General features: G+C 30.0%; 1 protein-coding gene across 1 annotated transcript in view; it reads left to right on the forward strand.

Moving 5' to 3' along the window:
• Positions 1-3,308: 3,308 nt before the first annotated feature.
• LOC113396157 (protein embryonic gonad-like) overlaps positions 3,309-25,996 on the forward strand; it is a 116,791-nt gene continuing 94,103 nt past the window's right edge. Inside the window, exon 1 of the mRNA XM_064217348.1 lies at positions 3,309-4,043. Coding sequence (XP_064073418.1) covers positions 3,996-4,043 — 48 coding nt within the window. The 5' untranslated portion in view covers positions 3,309-3,995. The remainder of the gene's footprint in view (positions 4,044-25,996) is intronic.

Below are 25,996 nucleotides of genomic sequence, written 5' to 3' on the forward strand. Positions count from 1 at the left end.
GGGCTTAGTCTTCACTGCTTAATTACTCGTTAATTCCACATAGTATTATATTTTGAACCATTTGTTACATATTACAATAATGACTGACCTTACAATAGACCCTGACTACTGAACTAGTGTTACTGACCTTGAGTTTGAAGTCAGATAGTATATTTATTAAAAACTTGTTGTTGCCCGCGGTTGCACATGCTTTGTATGGGTTGGTCGTCAGGTGTTCAGTTTAAAAAGTAGCCGTTAGTAATTGTCCTTGAAGTTAAAGCCTGCTTCCTATCTAATCTCATCAAATTCGGTTCAGTAGTTTTGCTATGAAAGAGTAACAGACATACAGATAGATAGAGTTACTATCGCATTTATGATTATTACAGATAATATATCTATTTATTTAAACTTCTGTAACATTATTGAATAGATAAGCATTATGGTCAGTTCAGAATATGGTTTATATTTAAATTATTTAAATTACTTATCCTCCTGCATTTCTATTCCAGAACGACCATAAAGAATAAAATGTAGCCATCATGAAAAAAGAAGGATGTCACACCGCAATAGATCCAATCGTTTAAGGTTTTATATCTGCGTTGGCCCAACGAATTGAATGCAGATGTTTTTATAAGATACCATATATATCTAGTTTAGACGCGGGTGATCGTAAAATGGGAACCAATATACGAATGTGAACCCCAGGTTATTCCAGTTGATAGCGTTATTTGTAAGTGTAACTTATAGTTAAGTTAACAAGTATTTAGATATATATCTTACATTCTATAAATATAAATAAAACTTCGGTACTACCTGGGTTGAATGACTCGTCTTTGATAAATCAAACAGATTTAATTGCCTTGTTAACTACTAAACTTAGTCACAGTTCTATGGATGCGATCCTGAGGTCTGGATATGAATTATAATTTGACAACATTTATTCTCTGTCAGTGAAAAGATTGAGCTTGTGCTTGTGCAATAGCTTGGCTCTACAAAATGCCCGTACTGTTAGATTACCACTAAACGACAAATAAGATTTTGGATTTCAAGTATGGACGGTTTTAAACTTGTGGCCGAGCGTTGTGTTGAATACTTCCAATCGGTGGAAATTTGCTCGGAATGAAAAAGAAAAATAAGCATTTTGAAACGGAAGAGTTGTCTCACTTTGTGGATATTATGAATTAGATTGCTTTTTTAACATTTTAAATTTTAATTGATTATCTAATTGACGAATAGATCCAGACATGGCCAAGAATGAATACAGCAGGCATTCAATAAACTAATTTTAAATAAAAAGTTATAATATATTATGTTCAATTGGATCGCGATGTGGAACCTTTATAAGAATATTTAAACTAATAGCTACTTCTTAAGATTCGGAATTTATTGATTATAAAATTATTTATTTTAAAAATCTAATATTAGTTGACATTCTATCTTAAACATTAGTTGCATTACGTTTTTAAATCATACAAATAAAAATAGCAACAAAGATAACAGAGCGACGCAGGAAAACGCTAATATTATTGTAGTTTTACATAATATATTTTTTTATATCATATCTACACATATTTGAGCAATATCGTCATAATTTATTCAATTCCTACCGTTCGAGTACATTTGACCTATAAGTTTTATGTACCTACATGTAACCTCACAGTGGGCGCTTGGCAGAGGTTACGAAGTTTACGTCATTATAAAACCGCTTGGTATACTGGTTTATAATAAACGCTTTTACAATGTCTGTGATATAGTTTTCGACCGTTTAGTAATAAGTAGTTTGAAGCTCGAAAATATTTGAACGCGGGATATTAATTGTGAAAAACTTTCATTCGATATATGAACGGTATTCTGGCGATGTTTTATTTGATAAATCAATGGTACTCTTTAAATCTCGATCTTGTTTTAAGACGGTCCCGACTTCGTCCCAGTGAAATAAGATTTTATTTATTCTTCGATCGCAACGGGTAACTTACCGGGTCCAGTTTAAATCATTCATGGACCCACAGGAATACACATAAAAAAATTCATCCAAATCGGTTTCATCCAGGTTCAGTAGATCCAGGTCCAGGTTAGTAGTAGATGTTAAGTTATGTATATACGTACAGAAGATTTATTTTTATGATATTTACTTTGATTACCTTTAGGTATACCTTTTAACTAAAATTAATAATTATTAGAAAATAATTTGCGGGTATTTTAGGCTGACCATGAGATTTAAATTATTCATTATTCAAGTAGGCTTTTACAAGCACTTTTGAATCGTTATTTAACAAACTATATTAAGTGAAGCTACCACCGGTTCGGAATGTAGATTCTACCGAGAAGAACTGGTAAAAAACTCAGTAGTTACTCTATTTAGACACGAATTTTGATGGGACACGATTACTCGATGCCTTACTCACTCTTCAAACCATAACACAACAATACTAAGTTTTTCTGCTGACTTAGACGGGCTTGCACAAAGCCCTAGGAATATCTTCTAAATATTTGAAGAAACTTTAACTTTAAAACTTAAACTTTAACGATAATCATTTGATTGTCGAACGAATTTAGAAGTTATTTATTTTAAGTCTTGTAGTTTAAAGTCGAACATCAAACTATATAATGTTTAAGTTAAAGATCAATAAATAACATATTTCGACGTGAAATGATCATGTGAATAAAATATTAAGATACTTTTACCTCAAAATGATGGAGCTTAATAACCGACCTCACGGGGGTTATCGACCAAATGTTTTGCGATCAAATATTAAAATCAATATTTAATCGAATAAAGTTTAATATAAAACTACTGAATGTAAATTATTAATTAACGTACTATTTTTATTTGCATTGATAGGTTCTATATTAATGATTATTATATTATATTGTATTGGACATAATGTATTCATGTATTATTAATACCAGCGCAACAGGAAATAAACAGCTCAGTCACAGACGCGTGTCAGTTCCGCGTCCATCGCGGATCTTGTTATTTATTATCTAACAATAAAATAGCATCGGTCGTATTAATTAAATGGCGTATGTCACCGCTCCCCTCTTATATTCATTGATCTACAAAACCCCCACTTTAGGAGGGCAGTCATTGCCCCCCTATAACGGTACAGGCGGGGCTTGTGCCGTTCACGCCAATCGCCGCGAGTGCTGCGCGCGCGCCGATGATCTAAGCGAGTGATCTAGCGTACATGTCATTTCGCGAGCACCCGATTGGTCGATGATAAATTTCGCCGCCGCTCGATTTCGGTGATCTAGTTTTGTGCGCCAGCGCTGATTTATCGCTCGTTAATGTCAACGCAGCTCATTTACGTTCTTGACTTTTTGTCAACTTTGACCTAATTTCATTTTGGAAACGCGAGTCATAAAACTTTATGTCGAAACAATGAGTTTCATAATCGTAAACAACCGTTATTCGACCTGGAAGCCCTTTAAAATAAGCGGACACACCTATACCGGGCCATCAATAAAATATCGAGAGAGGCACCTGCGCTCAAATAAATAAATTACCAAGAAGCATCGGCGGCTCGACAAAATAGCGCGCGTCATACGGTACGTGTTTTATGGTACGACGCATAGAGAAAGTAACGGTAACTGTGGACGCGACCTTCCCACCCGGTGTCCGCGTGCCGACTGACAGATGAGCGCGGTTTAACCTCTGATAATAAGAGGGAGGGGGACGACGATAGATCACGACGGGTGAGCGAGAAGGACAGCGAACGTGTCTTCTTCGGTGATCGTGAAGTGCAAGATGAGTGTACAGTCACACACGGGCCACATCCGAGTGAGCCTCGGGGACGGTTTGAAAAACGAATCGGGTGACTCGCGTTGCGCGTACGCACGGACGCGCGCGCTCCAATTTTGAATTCGCGCGATTTATATCGGACATTTTTTTTGCTAATAATTATAGAAATAGTACAATTACATTTCTGTGTTCCGGTAATTGTGCGTAAAACTAGTGTGAGTGAAAACATGATATGATATAAAACAGTTGAGTGAAAAACGATCAAACTTTTTTTATGAAAACATCGGAGTTGGTGTTGTTACCAGATTTTCCAAACTTCACGGTAAGTTTTACATATTATAATCAACTTTACAACGTAATTATTTCGTTTAATAATTTATTATTGGGTTATTTATTGAATTGATTGATACGTGTTAATATCATTTTATAAATGAAACCTAAAAATCTTTCGATAAAATATTTACTTTATGAAATGAAGTTATTTAATAAAAATGAATGTACGTCAATGTACTCAGAGAGGTAAAAAGTTTTTTTAATTATTTTTTTAATGTTAAGTACATTTGTTTCCTTATTCTTCATTGCTACTAAAATATATCATTAAAAATATAAATTAAATTAGAAAAAAATATACAATTTTAATATCGCATCTTTTCCTTGAAATAAAACACATATGTATTATATCGAAACTCCGACCCTAATATTTCTATTACACTTTCGTGAATCGAATCCGTGACCAGATGTAATCAAGTAATGTTTGCATTGGATAATCCCTATCACAGATCACATCATAAATGATTGATTACGATACCATCGTAAGCATATTACCGTAATTTTTTTACACGTAACCTCAAATTGGCCTTGTAGTTACACAATACTATATCATTTTCAATATATATCTCAAACAAATTGTTTCATATTTTAAAATATGTACTTAGAATATATAGCATAGTTACTTTTGAATTTAAATCAAGAACAATACAATGTTAACAATTCTAAAACAAAGATGCGTTTTATTGTTTATATAAATGTATAATATGTTATATTATAATTTAAATACAACTTTCTATAAGTACAAGTTATCTCAATAGTAAGTTATTTATTCATTCTTGATATAAAAATGTTATTAAAATTATATCTATATTATTTACGTGAAATGGATGTACCGAGATGATGTCTTAGTTTTTAAGACTATACGAGTCACGTTGTTATTTATCTTTAACGTTATTGAAGTACTAGCGACCACGGCGAGCTTCGCACGGGTGCTGTTTATTAATATATAAAATAATATCATACATCTTATACCATATAGCACTCAGGATTAATACAGCTTTCTACGAGTGAAAATAATTTTAGAATCAGCTCATTAATTCCGTAGATTATCTAAGTCGTTAAATCTTTTTAATATTAATATACTATTATATGATGTATATAGATCATATTTTCTTGTGTGTCAGGGTACCAACAAATTCTTCGCTACTAACGTAGAGTATTTTTTTTTTTTTCTTATTAGTAATTTACCCACAAACTGCGCCCGTGGCACTTTTTTGAGATTTAATTTTTTTTCTTTGTCTCATTCCGTTCCGTTAATTTGGAATTTTGTCGTATACATTATTATCTACATATATAATTATATTTAATGTCAATCTTATACTTAAATGTTAATTATACGAAATAGACGTTATTTATGAATAGTTACACGTCAATTATGAATGCTAAAATAACTTAAAGTCACAGCCATTCAATGAAATACTGTTTCTTTCTCTTTTCTTGAGGAAATGGTTTCGAGCCTAACTACCGTGATTCTCTACTTCGTGTTGGTTACACATGAAACAGGGAGATATGCTACATATGCATTCTTATGATGTCTTTATTAATCGATCAAGATATTAATTATAAATACAAATTTAGCGCATGAAAACTCAGTGACGCTTATCTGGATTTGAACCGACTCATCTTCGTTGAAGATTCACGTGTTGTCAATTTACCAATAACGGTAGCAATTGTGAATATTCAAAATATCAACAAATGAAAAAATATTTAAAAACGTAAATAGGTACGTTCCTATTTACGTTTAAGGTACGTAAGTTACACATGAACCTAAAGGTTCAATCTCAAAATAATTTTAAAATTAAATATATCTCCGTTGATTTTTGTAAGGCACATTTCGAGTGTCACGTGAGAATCGCCAATTTATTGAAGCTTTTGATTTTAAATCAAAAGATAAAAAATATTTCATTTGGTATATATAGTATATTTTAAGAATATTATTATAAAAATCATATGCGTATTTACTTTTATTATTAAGATGTATTTTTATAATTGTTCTTAAACATGATTAATATATTTTTACTTTTATTTTATTTAATATTAATAATTGTCAATTGTTAAGATCATTTTATTTAAGTTTTTTCCTCACTTGCATATCGTGGATGACAGTTGACTTACTAAGTGAAGCAGAATACAATTAATATTGTAATATTATTGTTAAGACTCTACAAATAAATATTAAATCATATGCGACATGTTATATTTTAATCTAACTATAAAATTTTATTAAGATATACTAATTTTAAGCTGTTGTTTAAATATTATATGCAAACATTGAGGTTTTAAAAGTATTATAGTTATATAAATAGTAGGTATATATAGTTTACTCACAACTTTGCTTGTACTTTGTAATTTCTACATAAGTCCTTCTTGGTACATACATTGTACATACATAATTAAAATATTGATGAAATTCAGGAAAATAGAAAAGTGAGATTTTTCAAATTAGTTTTCGTCCATTTATTTCCATCTCACGCAATCATTTCAGCACAATTGCACACACTTATATTGTTTGCTATTTGTGACATTATAATCTAGTATCCATACAAAATATTATTATAAGTATTTAATACAAGAACAATGTGAAATATAGATTTCATAGTTTTATTGTTTTTAATGATTTTCGTTTTAAAGAAAATAATATATGTATATATTTAGAATATAATATAACTTATTCTTAATATAACAGCAGAAATAAAGTTGCATATAATATTCCGAATGTTCCTTCTGTAGGAACCTTTCCGCCAACCCGCATTGGAGCAGCGTGGTGAAATATGCTCCAAACCTTCTCCTCAAAGGGAGAGGAGGCCTTAGCCCAGCAGTGGGAAATTTAGGGTGCTAATGCTAATATGTAATGCTTCTGTAGGATTACAAAAAAACTCATAAAATAAACCTATGTCATGATCAATTTGTTCTGGTTAATAATTTTCAAGTAATAATGCTCAATTTTATAATGTAATTCAATTTGTATGGTTATGAATATTGATTTCACAATAAATAATGACCTTACCATATTAGGAGTAGGAACCAGGTGGCGTTAGTCTATAATAAATATTTTATTTATATGTTAAAAATTTTATTTTCATTAAAATATATTCGGAATAAAAGATACATTATTATATTTTCTTTAGTTGTAAAACCTAATGAATTCCGTTACTGCTCTTATAAAATTATGTTACAAAAAATATATTTTATTATAATATATTAATAAGAACTCTCTTAATATATATATCATATATGGCTTTACAGAGTAATAGGTTGCGAACAATAATATGTTATTGTCCATTAATCCCGAGACATTGATATTTTTTTTCAATATAAATAATCTCTTTGTTTTACCTTTCACAATTTGTCATTTAACTTGATCGTAAACTTATGCTGGTAGTCAAGACGAGAACATAACACGTACCGTAAAGTTTACGTTCAATGTAACTAGGCATCGTACATATCGTTCGCAATTACAGAGATATATAAAATATAAACGCTTTACTTTAACGATACGTCGTTAAAATAAAACATTTAAGATATAGAACGCATGAATCAAATTACGCGTATATGTATGTACAGTCATTAAATTATTTTAACGTGATGATACTTTTGATACGATAATTGATTTGATAAAATGTATTTTTAATAGAATTATATATATTACACTGGACTGTGAAATGAAAGGTTTTTGAAGCTCATTTTGTAGTAGCAATATAATATATGTACCAATCATAGCCTTTTAACTCAATATGCTTTCATAAAATCAGTCTTGGATTTTTGATTGATGATCAAACGAATAAATAGATAGTTTTTCGTTAATATTATACGACATTTAAAAAGCGTACGATGAAAATAAAGCGTTGCACGGTAAATGAAGGAACGGCTAGGATTGTTAAGTGCACTTTATTATGATAGCATTACACTTATAAATAGAAATTCATTGGATGAGATCTAAGCGTTAAAAAAGTTTACAAAACTAGTTAGAATTTAGTAAAATATATAATTCTTTTATAATCTGTGTGTATGTGTATACGGAACTTATATCACACTCAATAAATCATAATTTGTCCAAAAATTATATAATGAATAAATCATCTTAAATTAGTTTTAGTTAAAGGTTATCGAATTAAATAACAAGTAGGAGGTGGAGATGTCAAATTGTAAGGTTGTCTTTGAAGATCAATGTTATTGGTTGAGAAAACCGACGAAGATTTTAGTGTCGTTTCGTCTCAGCGTTTGAATCAAAACAAAGGTAACTCTATCTGATTTTATAATCATAGTCGTACAAAAAAAACATGTTTGTTGTTTTAAGTTATTTATCGTAAATTAAAAAGTATGAACAGTTATTTGATTTCGTTTTGTAAATGTATTAACAGTTTTTGATAAATATTAAATATGAGCGCACGTATCAATCTCCATCGTGCCTTCTTCATCAGATTCAGTATTAGCATTATAATTTGTGTATATATAGCTGTAAAGTGATCGGAATATATATCTTTTCAATACATAGCATTGATCACTTTGATAAAATCAGTGATAATCATTGTATGTGCACAACAATTAAGGATAAACTTAGAACGCCAAGTTTCCGACTCCGCAAAGGCAATAAATCATTCTTGGGGCAAGGCATCCATTTTTAACTTTGCCGTTTCATACATTTATGTCATTTGTAAAAAATACATTGGTAAAGAAGGCATATTATTTGATACAAGATTACATAGATGATAAAAAAGCGTGGAGTCAATGCTTGTTGACTTCCAGGCAGGAGACATACATACATATATATTTGTAGTTAACTAACATGACTGTATTTTTAAATGTTGAAAAAGAGTAACTACTGAGTTTCTTGCCGGTTAATCTCGGTAGAATCTACATTCTAAACCGGTTAAAATAGTTAAATGACCAAAAGTGACTGTAAAAGTCTGTTTTAATAAAGTATATTTTCATTTTGAATAACTATTTAAGAAACTTAACAACAGATTACAATTTTATATTACATAGATACGTATCATTTATATACATAAATAATTTATATAAATCAATTTATATTTTAACCCTCATAGCGAAATAGTTTTAACGAAAAATATAGCCCATAATAATTGTATTAATCAAACATTTGACAATTTAAATATCAATATGATGATTAAAACTCGTAGTTATTGTGTATAAACCTTGTCGTTGTTTGACATTTAAATTAATTTACAAAGTTGTGCAAAATTATTTAGTACATATATAATTTTTTTATGCATATTTTGAATTTCTTTAAAGTCATTTTTACCTCTCTTCGCATAACATAGATAAGTTCGGATCGATAAGATCAGGCATAAAAAAAAGATACAGAAACGGAATGTTTTAATGCGGAATGTTTTTATTTATATTAATATTTCAAAAATATTTCGATGTTGTAGAATATTGTGCATCATAATTTAAAGGATTATCAATTTAAAAGGTCAGTCTTGAAATTGACGGAATATGGACGAACGCGTTGAAGTCTTTTATTTGCACAAGCCATTCGATAGCGTATTTAAAACTTGCACTTTGTAATAAATGAAGATATATTATAATAACGGTGTCACTATGAATTATTTACTCGATATTAATAAAGTTCATTTTTATAAAAAATAATATGTGATATTTAATATTAGAGAAATTATTTTTAAAGTTCTTATTATATATTTCAAGAAGGACTACAAGGGTTACTAAATTAACATCTGTTTTTTTTTCATAATAAATTTCGATGACATTTATAAAAATCATCAATATAACAAGATAGTTCTTTTTCACGATCAGTCGTTACAATGTTTTAAAACATTTTTTTTCTTTTTTTAATTATTGATCCGTTCGAAAATATCAGCTCAAATGTAATTGCAATTCCATTAACTTGACTAAACTAACTAAACTGTTAAGTATTGTTATTAAATGTTGACAAAATTATTATTATACCAATGTAATGAACGTAGCTTAAAAGCTTACCTTTGACATAATCACATATTAAGCTATACGTATTGTGTGATAATGAAAAATATAAATTATACAAGTTTAATACCGTAACTTGTATCTAGGAACTTCTTGAAATTAATTCTCATGTGAAATTCAAACAGCCATCAACATCACGACAAGTTTCGAAACACTTAAAAACATTTAGTCTCAGTGGGACGTAAAACTGTCAGTACTCTCACGGAGAGTAATTTTCCAGTGCAAGTTTAAACGGAACCAATAAAAAAGGCCGACATAAAGAGGTGAAAATATGTCCCCACTGACCGACACACCCTGTTGTAAAAACTTAGACGCAAAACTTTCTACTTTGTTCTGATGTGTTTCGTCCCAAGCGATGAGAAATAGCGTTTTAATAAAAATATTCATGTTTAACTAAATATATGCAAATGTTAAAATAAAATGCATCTATTTATATTAAAATTTCAATTGAGTCAAACAAATATGACTATTAAAAATATTATTTATGAATAAACAGGAGAAGGGGATAGAAAAGACCGTCTTACTTTTCTCATTTTAAAAGCCAATTTTGATATATTAGACATAAATTTCTGAACCAAACAGTGCGATTAAATTAACATTTTTTTGATGAAATGTAATTGACAACTAGTTACTTAAAATCCGAAATTCACTCGAGAATTTGCCTGCGCGTGATCTGATGTTAGATACGTTATGTCCTCTTCTGCACCCTAATAACGTGCATGCAAAATCTTGTTATGATATGTTTCGTCGTTAGGGCGTAAAAGCATAACAAACAAAGTGATTCGCATTCATTCGCATTTTGTAGTATTAGTATTAACTATTAATTGTATTTATTTACTGTCTGTTACTTGATTTTGTTGGACACAACACTAAAAATAATACAACACTTCATTTTTAATATATTCTCACTGTGTATTATTTTTATAGCTTTTCACGTATTCAATAAAATAAAAGGTTACATAAATATCTTGTCTCGACCATGATTTGTTTAATTATACATATTGCACGGCAAAAATTATTTAATATCGAAGTCTTTATATCAACGTAGCGTAACCATAATGGAGTCTTTGATTTTATTGACTTGACCATAAATCGCCGAGACTTATATTACAGAATGCCTCAAATTTTAGAATCGAATCAAATCACGTAGTTGAAGCCTCGGAAATTGGTCTAAACCAATAAATTCGATGTTTGGTTTAATTTAAGCGACTATTTGCGTACTTAAACTTCAATTAACAAATAAAATATATTGTCGGCAAGACCAACATTTGGTCAAATATTGATCGTGTTCTTTGCTATAACAAATATGGCTTTGTAAATACGCTACCGATGCGGTTGCGTATCACCAATAGTCACATGTTGGTATTACCAGAAAACTAAATATGCTTCGGAAATTAAGTGAAAGGTAATTTATACAGATATGATAAACGTACCAACAGAATAACTAAGCTTCGCATAGTGTTAACTCTTCTATCACTTATAAACCTATATATTTCTGTTTCATTTTTTGAGTCTAACTTTCAATTAGGATCTTAGCAGAAGGTGGTGAAAAATGTTTCGTAAGTGTGTTGAAAAGTAGGTAAGATTTTAATTCAGATTTTTTTTAAATAGTAAATAGTGTCCAATTTATCAACTGGTATTTTATTTTATCATTAAAATGATTTTAATAATTAATAATATTTTTATTTCACATAAAAAACATATATAAATACAAAAAATCTATAGATTTTATTATATAATACCTGTCTTGTTACATTTCTTGTAGATTAAAGCTAAATAAATATTTTATTATGAATTACAATAAAAATAACAGCTTACAAAACAAGACTATTCTAAATGTATTTTGTTTAAACACCACTTAACACGTAAATAAATTATCTAATGTAATGCAAATGTAGTTTCTGGTTAAATTTATAAAGTTAATGATTTATTAATAAAGCGTAATCCAAATGTTCTATTTGTGTCTATTCTATAATACGCACTATCGATGTTAGGATAATAATTCATTAGAGTTATCAATCAAAACATTGTTATTACCAAACTATTATAGCTATATTTTATATTTAACGCTCCAATTTCGAATCAAATCAGAGCCGCACGTTCACACGTGTCTGACATGCCATGTCATGACACGATCCATCAGAGGTCGCTCTTCGTGAAATATGCACATGACCCGGATCGTTTAGTCAGAACGTTTAAACACTGACGTTATGAAATTAAATTAATATATTCGAAATTATGATTTGTATGTATCAGTTCGAATAATTCAAGCTTAAGTTACCTGAAAGTTTTAAATTATCTAACGAAGAAATCAAACTTGAATCACAACGATGAAGGAAATATATCACGCATTTATATGAGCAATGAGCGTCTGTAGCTATTTGTTTTGATAAAAAATGCACTTTACTCATCTGAGAATCACTTGACATATACTGGTATCATGAGTCATGTTGACCCAACATACTTCGTTGCGCACAGTTAACAATCACTATACTAAGATTATATATATATATATATAAATATTTTTTAATAATAATAAATAAATAAATATTGGACAACATCACATACATTACTCCGATCCCAAAGTAAGTAGCTAAAGCACTTGTGTTATGGAAAATCAGAAGTAACGACGGCACCACTAACACCCAGACCCAAGACAACATAACTAAAGATTTTTTTCTACATCGACTCGGCCGGGAATCGAACCCGGGACCTCGGAGTGGCGTACCCATGAAATCGATGTACACACTACTCGACCACGGAGGTCGTCGTCGGATATTATTATAATGATTCATTTTAAAATGATAAAATGATCTTATTCTGATCTTCTTCCATATTAGTTTTCATTTAATCTGTAATCTAATTTAAATTATATGATAAGATCACGAGAGAAATGTTTATCGTCGAAGGCTAAACGGTATTTTTTCTCCAAGCCACAAGCACACAAGACGTGCGGGCACGATGATGTATCACGTCAAATCTACCAACATTCTAGTGATGGACGAGTTAATTTAAACGATTCGAATGCATCACATTATTTATTTCATCGTATTATTAATAATAATTAATTTTAAAATGTTATGCAAACTGGGAAATTTGCATTTTATGATAAGGGCTAAAATATACTTCCTTCAAGGCTTTTACAAGCACATCGTTTATAAAAACATGTTAAGTGAAGTTACCACCGGTTCGGAATGCAGATTCTACCGAGATGAACCGGCGAGTAACTCAGTAGTTACTATTTTTCAACATTTTAAAATAAAAAGTCATGTTAATTAAATACATTTATATACCTATGTATATAATACATACTGAATAGAAGTCAACAAGTATTAGCGCCAAGCTTTTTTATCACCTATATAATCTTATATTGAATAATATGCCTTGTATTTTTTACAAATGATTTGAATTTATGAATCGGCAAAGTTAAAAATATCCGCAGAATTTTATTATAGACACGGATACCAAGAAGGATTTATTGACTTTGCAGAGTCGGTAACTTGGCGTTATAAGCTTATCCTTACGTCTCGTGCACATGCAATGATTATCACTGATTCTATCAAAGTGATCAATGTAACTGCGAATATATATTAACCATCCCTTACTTCGACAATGCTGCAATCTTCGAAAGTAAGATGTTATGTCCCTTGAGCTCGTAGTTCACTCTTTAAACCGGGGTACAGCATATTAGCTTAGTATTGCTTTTAGCGGTATCTATGAAATTCGATTATAAATAGATTATAAATAGTCTGAAATATATTTATTTAACCCATTAACAACTTAGCTCAGTGCTAATATTTACAATAAATATATATAACAATTATTTTACATAGAAAATGTCACACTAAGTTATTATAAATATAATGTAAATTAAATAAAGCAATGCTAAGCAACTCAAGTTCGATGAATATTACCCTCCGTACTAGGTGAACTGTATGACGGTAGGAGCACATTTCTCGATCGCGAGTCAATAGCTGCATAGTATATCCAAATTTACATGCTGCTTCCAAAATTGTTCTAATAATACAGAACACTTATTTTAATTTAGTATTAATTTGAATATAATATTATATTGATAGCGTAATTTTGTATGTATATGTGTAAGCATTTATGTACATAAGTGCCCGAGTTTTGTGTGCGCGCGTGTGTGTGTGTGTTTGCGTGTAAGAAGAATTTTCTATTTTTAGATGAGTCAAGTTCTGAAATGAAGTCAGGTTTTAACAATTTTTCAGTATCATATGATAAAATTTTAAGAAATTTATGAAGTGATATATTGAGATTATATTTAGTAAGGTCCTTTATAACAATTTCCATAGATATAGTACATAGGGGACTTTTTATCCTCTTCACCTCTATCTTTTATAGAGGCGACGTCTCGGACGAAAACTAGTATATCGTATAAATCGTAACCATTTAAGTTTAATGCATGAGCTCTTTGAATATAAAGACCCATAAAAATGTATTATACAAAGTATATCACCATATAATAATACGAAACTAAAACCAGCACGTTTTTATTAACACCCTGTATCATTTGAATGATAAAAATTATCGCAAAATTGTAAATAGAAAGATGAATTTAAATTTGATATGACAAAATATTCCGTTTACGTAAGTGTGGATTATCACGAAACAATAAAACGATATAGAAACGTCATAAACGGTCAATCGTTATTTTCCTTATTATCTAACATTACAAACATTCGGACGACCACACGTACAATGTATGAAACGAACATAGGAATATTGCACGTTAAGAAAACTCGAGAATAACAATAGAAAAGATCGTAAAACAGTACACAACCGCCAACACTTTCTTTGAGTCGTAAAACAGGGAAACTTCAGGCTTGTAAAATGATACAATGAACCCGTAAAGTTTGTTGCAATCTCTACGCGGACATGCAAGTTTGTACTGCAACTTCGCTTTCGAACATGGAAATGCGAAACTCCAATTATTCCCTGAAAATTTAATAGACCTTAATAAAAATTCTTATTTATTTTAAATTCGGGGATATGTTATGGCTATTGCGATTTATAGAAACATCTCATCAAACTTTAGTAAAATTAGTTTTATGATAATTGAAGAAACAAAACAGACGAATAATTAAATTTTACTTGGTGGTAGGGCTTTGTGCAAGCCCGTCTGGGTAGATACCACCCACTCATCAGATATTCTATCGCCAAAATACAGTACTCAAATATTTTGTTTATAGCGGTTTTAGCTTGAATTGCAGAAAAAGTATTTCAAAATTTGTTCATAAAATAATTCATTTAAGCGTGACAATTAACTTAATATTCATAATATTTTATATTGCTTGGTGTTAAGACACGAATATAATGAGTATTATTTCGCTAAAATGTTATTGATATTATGATCACGACTCAAGTAATAACAGAAAATGGGATACCATTATTTTATTATTGGTAATACGAGTAAATATGAAGTCATTAAAAACGTACCGCAGTTTTGACTCGTCAATAAATTGCTCGTATAACATATAATATTTTAATAAGGTATAAACAACAGATATTTAATAAAAATTAAATATTATCGAAGAAATTATTGAACATTCGTATATAAATTTTCTTTGCATTATAACTTGTGTCGTGTAATTTTATTATAAAGAGGGGTCGCCATGTATATCCCGTACATGACTCCCCCCCTTTATAAGAGGCACGTAAACATGTAAGCATGGAAATTAGCTACCATTTAACGACATATTAAACTAAAATAAACTTAAATCGAGGTTAGGCGACGTCGAGAACCCATCCGACCCGACGGTTATACGTTCGTTCTTTATGGACAAGACGTATGGCGTAATTTATAAACTGTTTTAAACTGTCAGTAAAGGATAAGCATTATTTTCAACAGTTGAGGACAGTTACGTTGCACCCTGAAATCGTTAAAATCTTCTCAATAAAGTATAAAAGATATGGGAAGATTCTAATATATTTATAATAACTGAGATGTCGAAGGATTGGAAAGTATAAATCAATTTTAATATTTTTAATTTTGAACACTTAACTGTAATCTTTTATACATCATTTTGAACTCTATGATAACGGCTTCGGCTTTGCCGTAGAAATGTATCTACTTTATTCTATAAAATTTATAAATACTTTTACATTTTTTTTTATTTTAAAGTATAATATAATAGAGTACTATTTCTATTTATAAATTAATGTAGGTTTAATTCATTGGTACTTTTACTATCACACGAAGCATGGTTTTCATAATTTATCTTAGAAATAGAGATAATTAAGGAATACATTATACAAAGAGGTATAACAGCATATTATACCAACTGCCTACCAATATATTCCAGATATGTTGACCTAGTGCCTAACGTAACCTAATAACCTAACCTAACTTATAGGGCTGTACATCTGAATCCTTGGTATTTTAGTAAAATGCCTATTTGATTTTTATCGAGAAAATTTCTATAGCAGATCAGAATTGGGAAGTCAATGTTTTCATTCTTTCGAGACTTAGAAAGCGCGTCAAACTTATAGTACTTTACCTGAAATCATTGAATTATCAAAGTGAAGGAACAGTGAGAGCAACTGTGTTAACGGATATACTTGTGCACTATAAAATATCCTACGTGTTTGGTTATAGCTATATTCTCTAACGAGGGTACAACCTTAAGATAAATTTAATGTTAAATAAATTACTTTTTAATAAAACAAAAATAATCTAATTTGTAACTTTACTTTTGGTCAAGGGGCTATCATCATTTTAATATATGCATGTATGTCATCATTATATATGTATAGAATTATTTACATATATAAAAGCTCTACCATTCCAATTGACCTCAAGGGGTCAGGGATTGAACCTGCGGCTTAACATCGCTAGGCGTCTCGAGAACCATTGCGCTTTAAACATATCCGTTCCTGACTTAAACCACACCCATTCTTAAGCTTCAACAGCTAACTGCTTATTGTTACGGACAATTAAAGGTTTCCTAATTAGTTTTAGCTACAGTGGCACGCGGTAAGAGTAATGCATCTTGAGTCTTTGAGATCACAGCTTCCCCTTTTATGGAGCTGAAAGATCAGGCCGACATTCACTGTGTATGTTCGCTTAAGTTTATCGCGCAACGATAACCTTTAAGGTTTTATATTAATATTTTTTCAAGGAATCCTTAATTGTCTCTTTATCAACATCAGGATATACGTCATTTGACTCTTACGAGAACTTTTGATCATTTTACATTATAAAATGAATATTAATCCATCACCAAACGAACGCTAAGGAAATTAGTAGTCACTTTTGTATATAGTTCGTTAGTTTCGTTCGTTATTAATATTAGTTAGTTATCCTATATGAAAATCAAAGATTCTAATACGGCGTCGTATTAGTAGTAATAAAAGAGCTTTCTTTTATCATGTATATAAACTTGTAAATTATAAAATATATATTAATATTTTATTATATAAACGAATATACACATATGTGTATATACATATATGTAATATATAAGGATATAAGGAACGATAATGTTAGTATTTAAATGTTTGAAACGCAATGTTGTCATACAAGTTGAAATGAATGCGGTTGTTATTTAAAGTCTCAGTGCGAAGTCTAAGTCAGCCATTAATTGTTTTTTTATTTATGTGTCTTATTAAAACGTTCATAAAGTTTATTAGTTGACTTCAACTTCGACTTCAAGTTATTGATTCAATTAATTTAATTGAGATACGAAATTATATTCAGTTAATTGACTTCAATATTACATTCGTTTTTATACATAACACACACATGTAAGCAAACAGCCTGTAAATTTCCTACTGCTGGCTTAAAACCTCTTTTCCTCGAGAAAAAATCAGCGGTGCTTGCTCGTGATTGAACATACAATCTTCGGTAAAACTTTACGAGCTGTTACACGTTTTAATAATTATATAAATTTAATTTTGTATTTAACTACTTACTAAATTACATACGAAAATTATCACCAGTTTACAAGTCTCAAAGAAGTGAACGTAAGTTTCGTCAATTGGACAGTATGTATTGTAATTTGGCACTTAGTTTGACAGGAACCTTCTTCTACGTCTACTTCACCATTACTTCAATGGTACGAAATATTATGTACCTATATATAATAAGCAATTTCTATTTAATGTTTCATAAATAAATACTTTACTATTTCTCGTAATAATATACTACTGGCTACAAAAACAATATTATTCGGTAAAAATAACAGGTTCAAAATTACATTATTAAGATCAAGCATTATTAGCGTTAGAGTTAATATAATAATATAAGATATAATTGTAAATAATTAATACAATTTACATTGATAAAAAGTGTAACTATATATATATAATGTCATTCTAAAAGCCCGTCGAAAGCTTTTAGAATGACTATGCAAAATTTTAAGAACCAACTTATGTTTTGTATAAAACAGTAGTTTCATCGCAAATAAACTTTCGTGCGTAAATAATGATATTAATTATAATTTAATTCGACATGTTACATAATTAATTCGATTGAAGCGATACCACCGGTTCGGAATGTAGAGTCAAACGTTACGCACCGACAAAAATAAACTCAATAATTACAACTCCTCTCGAATAAAATTGTATATTCAACTATGTACAAATAAATTAATACATTTTATATGGAAATTTACGCATACTAAAATAAGTCATTGTCATATAAACTGTCAATTAGAGTTAAAAAAATATATTGTTAAAAATAGACAGTTAAAAAAATATGTCAACTATTACCAAGGTTTATAGCAAAAGTATGTGAACTATGTAACTGTAAAGCTAGGCCCATACCAGTGACCTCACTGTTTCGTAAACCTGTTGCTAATTACGATAGAGAGTTTAGACCTAATGAAGATCCACTCGTCCTCGGACTGTGAACTTTCTAACATGTTAAGAAGCATATTGTTCGTACGATTTTCATAAATTGAATGTTTCGTTTCAATCGATTTAAATACAAATTACGTACAAAATAAAAATCTGCGTGTATTGATGTTTAGAAGAATGATATTAACATGGTCATATTTGCATAATGGTCGCATATAGTATAAAAGTGAGTATATTCCATAAACGTCCCGCTGAAGAAACGATTCCTCTTTTCAAAAGAAGAATTTTTGGAGCTTATACCACTATGATATTTTACCACTTTTAAGTATTATTTAATTGTCTTACACGAACAGGATACCATACGATGATATTCTTTCAACACCGAGCTTAAGATACAATATAACAACATACATATAATTGAACATAGGTTTGTTTTCTATATAATTTATATCGTGTGTTGCCAGTATAATAAAAAATAAGAAATAAAGATCCGCGCATTTGTCGCTGAACGATTAAATTATCAGTGACTGGTATTTTATTTTAAATTAAGAATAGTTTGTTTTTTTTTAATTTAAATGTCATTGATAGATCTTCTTCTTAATGTAAGTGACAATCAGAATGAACGTACGGGACGTTCGACCTGCAACCCGCGCGTGATCTCTGCTTTAGGGTCTCGTAATGAGACAACGAAAGCGACTCTGTGTTGTACTGTGTTGCAATTTCGTTTGCATTTGACGAAATATTGCGGCTTAAAGATGCTCTGTTGGAAAACGTTTAAGCATTTATTCTTAACATACGACAAATTAAAATCGAATATTAAGTTTAGTAAGTGGGTGGTATGGATCCCGATGGGGTTGAACAAAGCCCTACCACAAAGTACTATGTCATAGGTCACTTTGTCGTGTCTTATAATTAAATACTTAAATGCAGAATTGTAACACAAATTATAATTATTCGATGATATTAACACAAGTTTAGCGTATGAGTTCGATTCGAAAATAAAACCAGTTAAACAAGTAGTAACAGCTAGAAAATACTTAACTGCTGCGATTTACACAGGCCGCTTCTCCTTTTTAGAAGAGAGTGATACCCGAAACATGCCTGTTTCCTCACGATGTTTTCCTTGATGCCGAACACGTGATGTAATATAAACACGACTGAAACAAATGGAACAGTCAGTTTTTCCTTAAAATAAAATCTAATTAATTTAATAGTTTACTGGTCAGTTTGTTTATAAAATATTTGTATATTGTGTTGTGTAATCGCTTCTTTACCGTATAACTAATTAGCTGCGGCTTTACCCTCGTGAAATTTATAGAACACAAACTTCCAACTCCCGTTTCATAAAATCTTATCGGATGTCTACACCCTATATGGAACTGCAAAATTTCAAGTTCTTAGGTGTTATGGTTTCTGAGATTTCAGTGAGTGGTATATTACTTTTATATGTATGTATATAGGTCAAAATATATAAAGCCAGTAGTGTTATTAGGAATTTCCCCTCCAGTCTCCTTTTCTTATCTTAAATCGTTATTTTACTTTATAGTTATGATCATTTTATATGAAGCTTATAAAGATCATTAGATAAATGACATATTAATATATTTATGTCTTTTTGACTCGACTATTTAAACTACTTCTTGAATAATTAAATCTTATTTAATAGACCCGAAGAATTTTCCTTTTACGATATAATATATGTTTAGTTAAGAGATAAAAGCTGTTTTATATATGAGGTAATGTTTAAAGATATTTTAAATAAATACATTTTATTATGAAGCTTTGAAATGAAGTTACGTGTGTTCATTGTGTTATATGTTAGAGGATAACATTCAAAGTGAAATCCGGGTTAAGTTATTTATGTAAAGATACAGATTCAATTTTGACCATCATACACAGAGAGATTAGTTATCTGTATTGGTGTTTTTCGGCTTGAAGGGTGAGTTGGTCAGTGTAACTACAGGCACAAGGGACATATCATCTAAGTTCCCAAGGTTAGTGGCGCATTGGCAATGTAAGGAATGGTTAATATTTCTTACAGCGCCTTTGTCTATGGGCAATTTTTACCACTTACCATCAGGTGGACCATTTACTCGTCCGCCTATCTATATCATAAAAAAACCATGATCAGTACAGACGATCCAGATATAATGGTGGGAATTAAAGCTTTCGCAAGGAATAATATCATGGCTTAGAAACATCTGGAAATGAAAAGCTGACGTGGTACAACGTCAGACGTTAGTAGAGAGGCACAAGATGAAACCACCGCCGTTGAACACGAGATGAATTACAAACAAAAATTAAGCACATGATGTTCAGTGGTGTTAGCCTGGGTTCGAACCTGTAATCATCGGTTCACTCCATCTCTGTTGTATTACCAACATACTCTTATTTCTTCTAAATATTCTGAATTTTAATAATACGACTTTAACCAATAATACGTCTTTAATGTTTAACTTATTTTATGGTTTATTGCAAATATATTATAGACATTTTAATGAAATGAACATAAAAATAAACTATAAGTAATTTAAATTCGTTTAATATTGTTTTGAAGTATCCGCTAGAATATTTATTAGCATTAAAATAAAATGCTTAAGTCAGTGTTAATATAAATAGTATTACTAAATAAATACATTTAAAAAAAACAATATTGAAGTAGGCTTTTACAGGCAAATTATAATACTAAGTACAGTATAATGTTTAAGTTTCGACTTAATATTTGGATCTAGATACTTATCCTAAATTGTTACCGTTTATACTTATAGAATTATGATGTCTATTGATGCGCAGAGGTGAACGACATTAAGTCGATTCAATTAACTCATTTTATTTAAAAACATGCAGTTGTTTTAAAAATATATATAATTTTTATCGGAAAACGATATTAAAAATTAAAAAATTAAAAAATAGGAAGGAAATATTATGGTAAATTTATTACATAATATACAGGGCTTCATTGTTGTAACAATGAGCATAATTTCGTCTTCCCCCTGTTTAGCTTAAATAATATCAATAGTAATATTAAAGATTTTAAAAATTTATGAACTTTGAATCATTTTGGGTTAATTTGTTTACAATGGCGACTTACTTATAAAAATACAATTTCGTTGTTCGGAGTTCACCCCTGGGTTAATCTGGGTCTTATATTAAAAAAATATTGAGATATTCTCTGTAGAAGCCCGAAGAGAACTTGGGAGTTCTTATTCTCCTGTGACTCAGAAGATACGTTACTCATATCCTGAGTTTGAATTCTGTCGGCCATTCGGATTACGAGAGAGAAACTCGTATAGCGTATACATTTGAGTACTATTTACTACGTCAGTTAATAAATTCACATAATTTTATGCATAAAAATGTAGAAAAACTAAACTAAAAAATTATTAATAGTCTGATATTTGAAACACTGACCGCTTGAAAAATGGATATAAATATTATTTAATGGTTTTTTGTATAAATGTATTTGTAATATAGCTGTATTTAACTGGGTTTTACCAAATATTTTTCTTTTGTATAAAATTTCTATAAAATATAACCGAATGGCGTGAAATCTGTCGATTAAAATCATTATTAATTGTTAATATATTATGTTTGATTTTAAATATAGTTTCGTAAATGCCAAAGTGAGCTCTATTTTAAGGGCATAAAATATATTTTGAATTAATATAGAATTGTAATTTATTAATCGATTTAAGTATAAACACCAATTTATTTGCAGGTTAGTATTCGTTACAGATATAAGATATGACTCATCACAGTTTATCATCACTTAAAGTTTATACTTGCGGATAATTTGTCGTACAATAAGATGATTTTGTCTTGACTTTAATGAATAAATAAATTAATTATCATTATACAGAAATTGTTCAACAGATATACCAAAAAAAAAAAAAATTATGTTTACATATATTTAAAGTTATATTAAAATTACAGTAAAGACAAGTTACTAATCATCCAAATATCTATTAAAGGTTTAAGATATTAGTTGAATGAAACACAGGCGACAGTCTTGTCGCTTTGACCGTTCGTATAGGTCGCACTGTAGTAGATCATAAAATGGTATAAATTGAAATTTTATGTTGATCGATAAACTATTTTTGAGTTAGGTTTTTAAAAGGCCTGTCCTCACAACTCATTGGTTGATAACGGAAAAAGGTTACGGATATACAGTTATATAAATAAATTAAAAACTATTGTGTGATTGTGCAAAATCACCTAAGTAATATTATTATATTACAAACATCAAAATTAATTTCAAAAATCCATTCATAAGATATCATTATTGATAAAAAAGGGTTTTGATTTGTGCTGTGAAGGTGAGCTATAAAAGGTAACCTTTAACCCGGGTCGTTTCTGGAACTTCTTCGAGTTTTTATGGCTAATCCATGGAATTCTTCGTTCCGTTTAATAGGCTATTTGACAGTGCGAAAAATAAAGTGTCAATTATTGTAATCAGTATATATTATGAGCTTAAAAATGGAAAATAATAATTAATTTATTCAAAAATCCATAAATAAAAATGCATTTTTATTAAACTTTTGTCACGTGACACAAAACGCTCCTGATTGATCGGGTTTATGATGACGTCACTTGCTCGATAACCTAGTTTGCATACCATATGTGCCGCAGATTACAATACAGGCAAGTGACGTCACCGACCCCATTGCAGCGCCATATTGTCAAAGTAGCGTTTTCGCGCGCTATTTAAATATTGAATTTTTAATTTGATATTTTTCAGCAAATATGTACTAGAATTAACAAACACATTTTACTGGGTTCCTTAACCTCTACTAAATAATATAAACTGGATTTTAAAAACCATTCAAATAGCCTATTGGAAATAGAAAAATACCTCAGATATAATATTTAGTCCGTAACATATTTATTAATATATACATAGTTATGTATATATTAATAAATATATATTATTATAATAATTTACAATCGTCCTGATCCACAGTGACACCTACTATTAAGAAGTCAAAACACTCAACAATAAGATCAATATATACCGGCCATATCTATTCATTTATCTCATAAGATTTAAATTGTAATTTTATTCGGAATATAATTTTTTTTATTTTCTCAAGGATAAGTGCTTTTTAGTTTTTTTTTTTTCTTATAATTTCATTTCATTCATTTAATTTATTTTAATTTTCGTGTGCGCGCGTGTGTTTTTATGTTCGCTCAATAGTCAGGGGCCATCTGAAAATTACTGTTGTGCATTAGCACAGCATATACTGAGATGAACCCCTTGCTACCTGCACTGTATTCCTTGAATTTAATTGTTTCCTTGTGTACAATCGTTGTAATGTATGTATAGCAGAAATAAATGGTTTAAATATATGCACATTTAACATGTGTCCTTACATGGCCTCTGGTCTGAGGAGACTTTCCGAACTGTTCGTAAAGTGTCCGTAATCATTGAGCAAGTACGCTTTTGTATTGAATCAAGACTTCGATTTGTTTGACTGATCATGATGTCTTTTCGCATCCATAAACCGTTTTCATACAAAAATTGTACGCTGGTGATACGCAGTCTGTCCGTGTTAAGACAAAACTTAAGAGACACTCAATATTAGCAAAGAAATATATAAATAAATAAATATTCGTTACATGTGAAACTAAAGCCGTGGAAAAAGAAATTCGAATTAACGGAATAATATTTGGACCACAGGTGGTCATTTATAATATTCATTAAATAATTCTAATGTAATGCGAAAATTAATTTATTAATTTTCTATATCAGAAGATACGAGCTTCGAAATTAATATATGTTTTAAGTGTCATTATAACTATTAATTTACATAATTAAGGCTTTGACGGAACTCGGATCGATTTGGTTCGGAATTGGAATTAATAACGTACCTACTGGAATATGATTATATTTCGCGATACAATTTCATAATACTGTTATCGTACAGTTGTTGTTTAAATATTGATAGGCGAACGAGAAATTGAGTCACCTAGTGGTAGGTGGTCACCACCGCCTAGACTTACGCACTGTAAGAAATATTAACCATTCCTTACATCGCCAATGCGTAACCAACCTTGGGAACTAAGATATTATGTCCCTTGTGCTCGTAGTTACACTGACTTACTCATCATTCTAACTGGAATTCAACAATTCTAAGTATTGCTGTTTGGCGGTAGGGCATTTTATAAGTGGGTGGTATCTACCCAGTTGGGCTGGTATTGAGTCCTATCATCAACAGAAGTACAGCAATAGTGTTATGAATATAAAAAAAAAAAACCCGTGTATATATTTTATGTTTGACGACCTCCGTGGTCGAGTAGTGCGTACACCGGTTTTCATGACTACGCCACTCCGAGGTCCCGGGTTCGATTCCCGGCCGAGTCGATGTAGAAAAAGTTCATTAGTTTTATATGTTGTCTTGGGTCTGGGTGTATGTGGTACCGTCATTACTACTGATTTTCCATAACACAAGTGCTTTAGCTACTTACATTGGGATCTGAGTAATGTATGTGATGTTGTCCAATATTTATTTAATTATTTATGTAAAAAGTGCTTCAATTCTACTTAAAAAATATTCCATCTTTGTACTTTTACTTTCCTTTTCGATCATTTTACTTTCATCGTTGTGTTTGTGTAACTCAAACATTGTCTCTGTACACACTAACATACCTCTTAAAGTGCTTCTAGCACTTAGATGTGCTCTTGACCCTATACTTATCAATCTTCTTATTTTAAATACAAGCTGAAATAAAAAAAATACTAAGGATTGTTTTATCATATATACTCTGTGTATTTTTTATTATCTGATAAAAAATACACAGAGTATATATTAGTTAATCTCAACAAAAAAAAACTTAAAGAGAAAAAAGAAGATTTAATTAGCAACTGCTGTGATCGTGTTCCGAATTGGTGTAAATAAATATAACTATTCCAATTGATAGATATATTACCGCAAAGTACTTTAATGCACTTGTTTTTTGTATGGAATTTTATTGAATATATATTTTTTTTATACTAGTATTTTTAAGGGGCCTTTATAGGCAGCCTATATATGTCGGCCCCATTTTTACACGCATTGAATTATTTTAATAGCATATAATATTTAAATACAATTTTGATACAGTACCACTATTATGTTTATATGTTAATTTAACTGTAAAAGTTCATTGGTTAAGGCTACATTATTT

This window comes from Vanessa tameamea, chromosome 16, assembly GCF_037043105.1.
Source record: "Vanessa tameamea isolate UH-Manoa-2023 chromosome 16, ilVanTame1 primary haplotype, whole genome shotgun sequence".
Lineage (NCBI taxonomy): Eukaryota > Metazoa > Arthropoda > Insecta > Lepidoptera > Nymphalidae > Vanessa > Vanessa tameamea.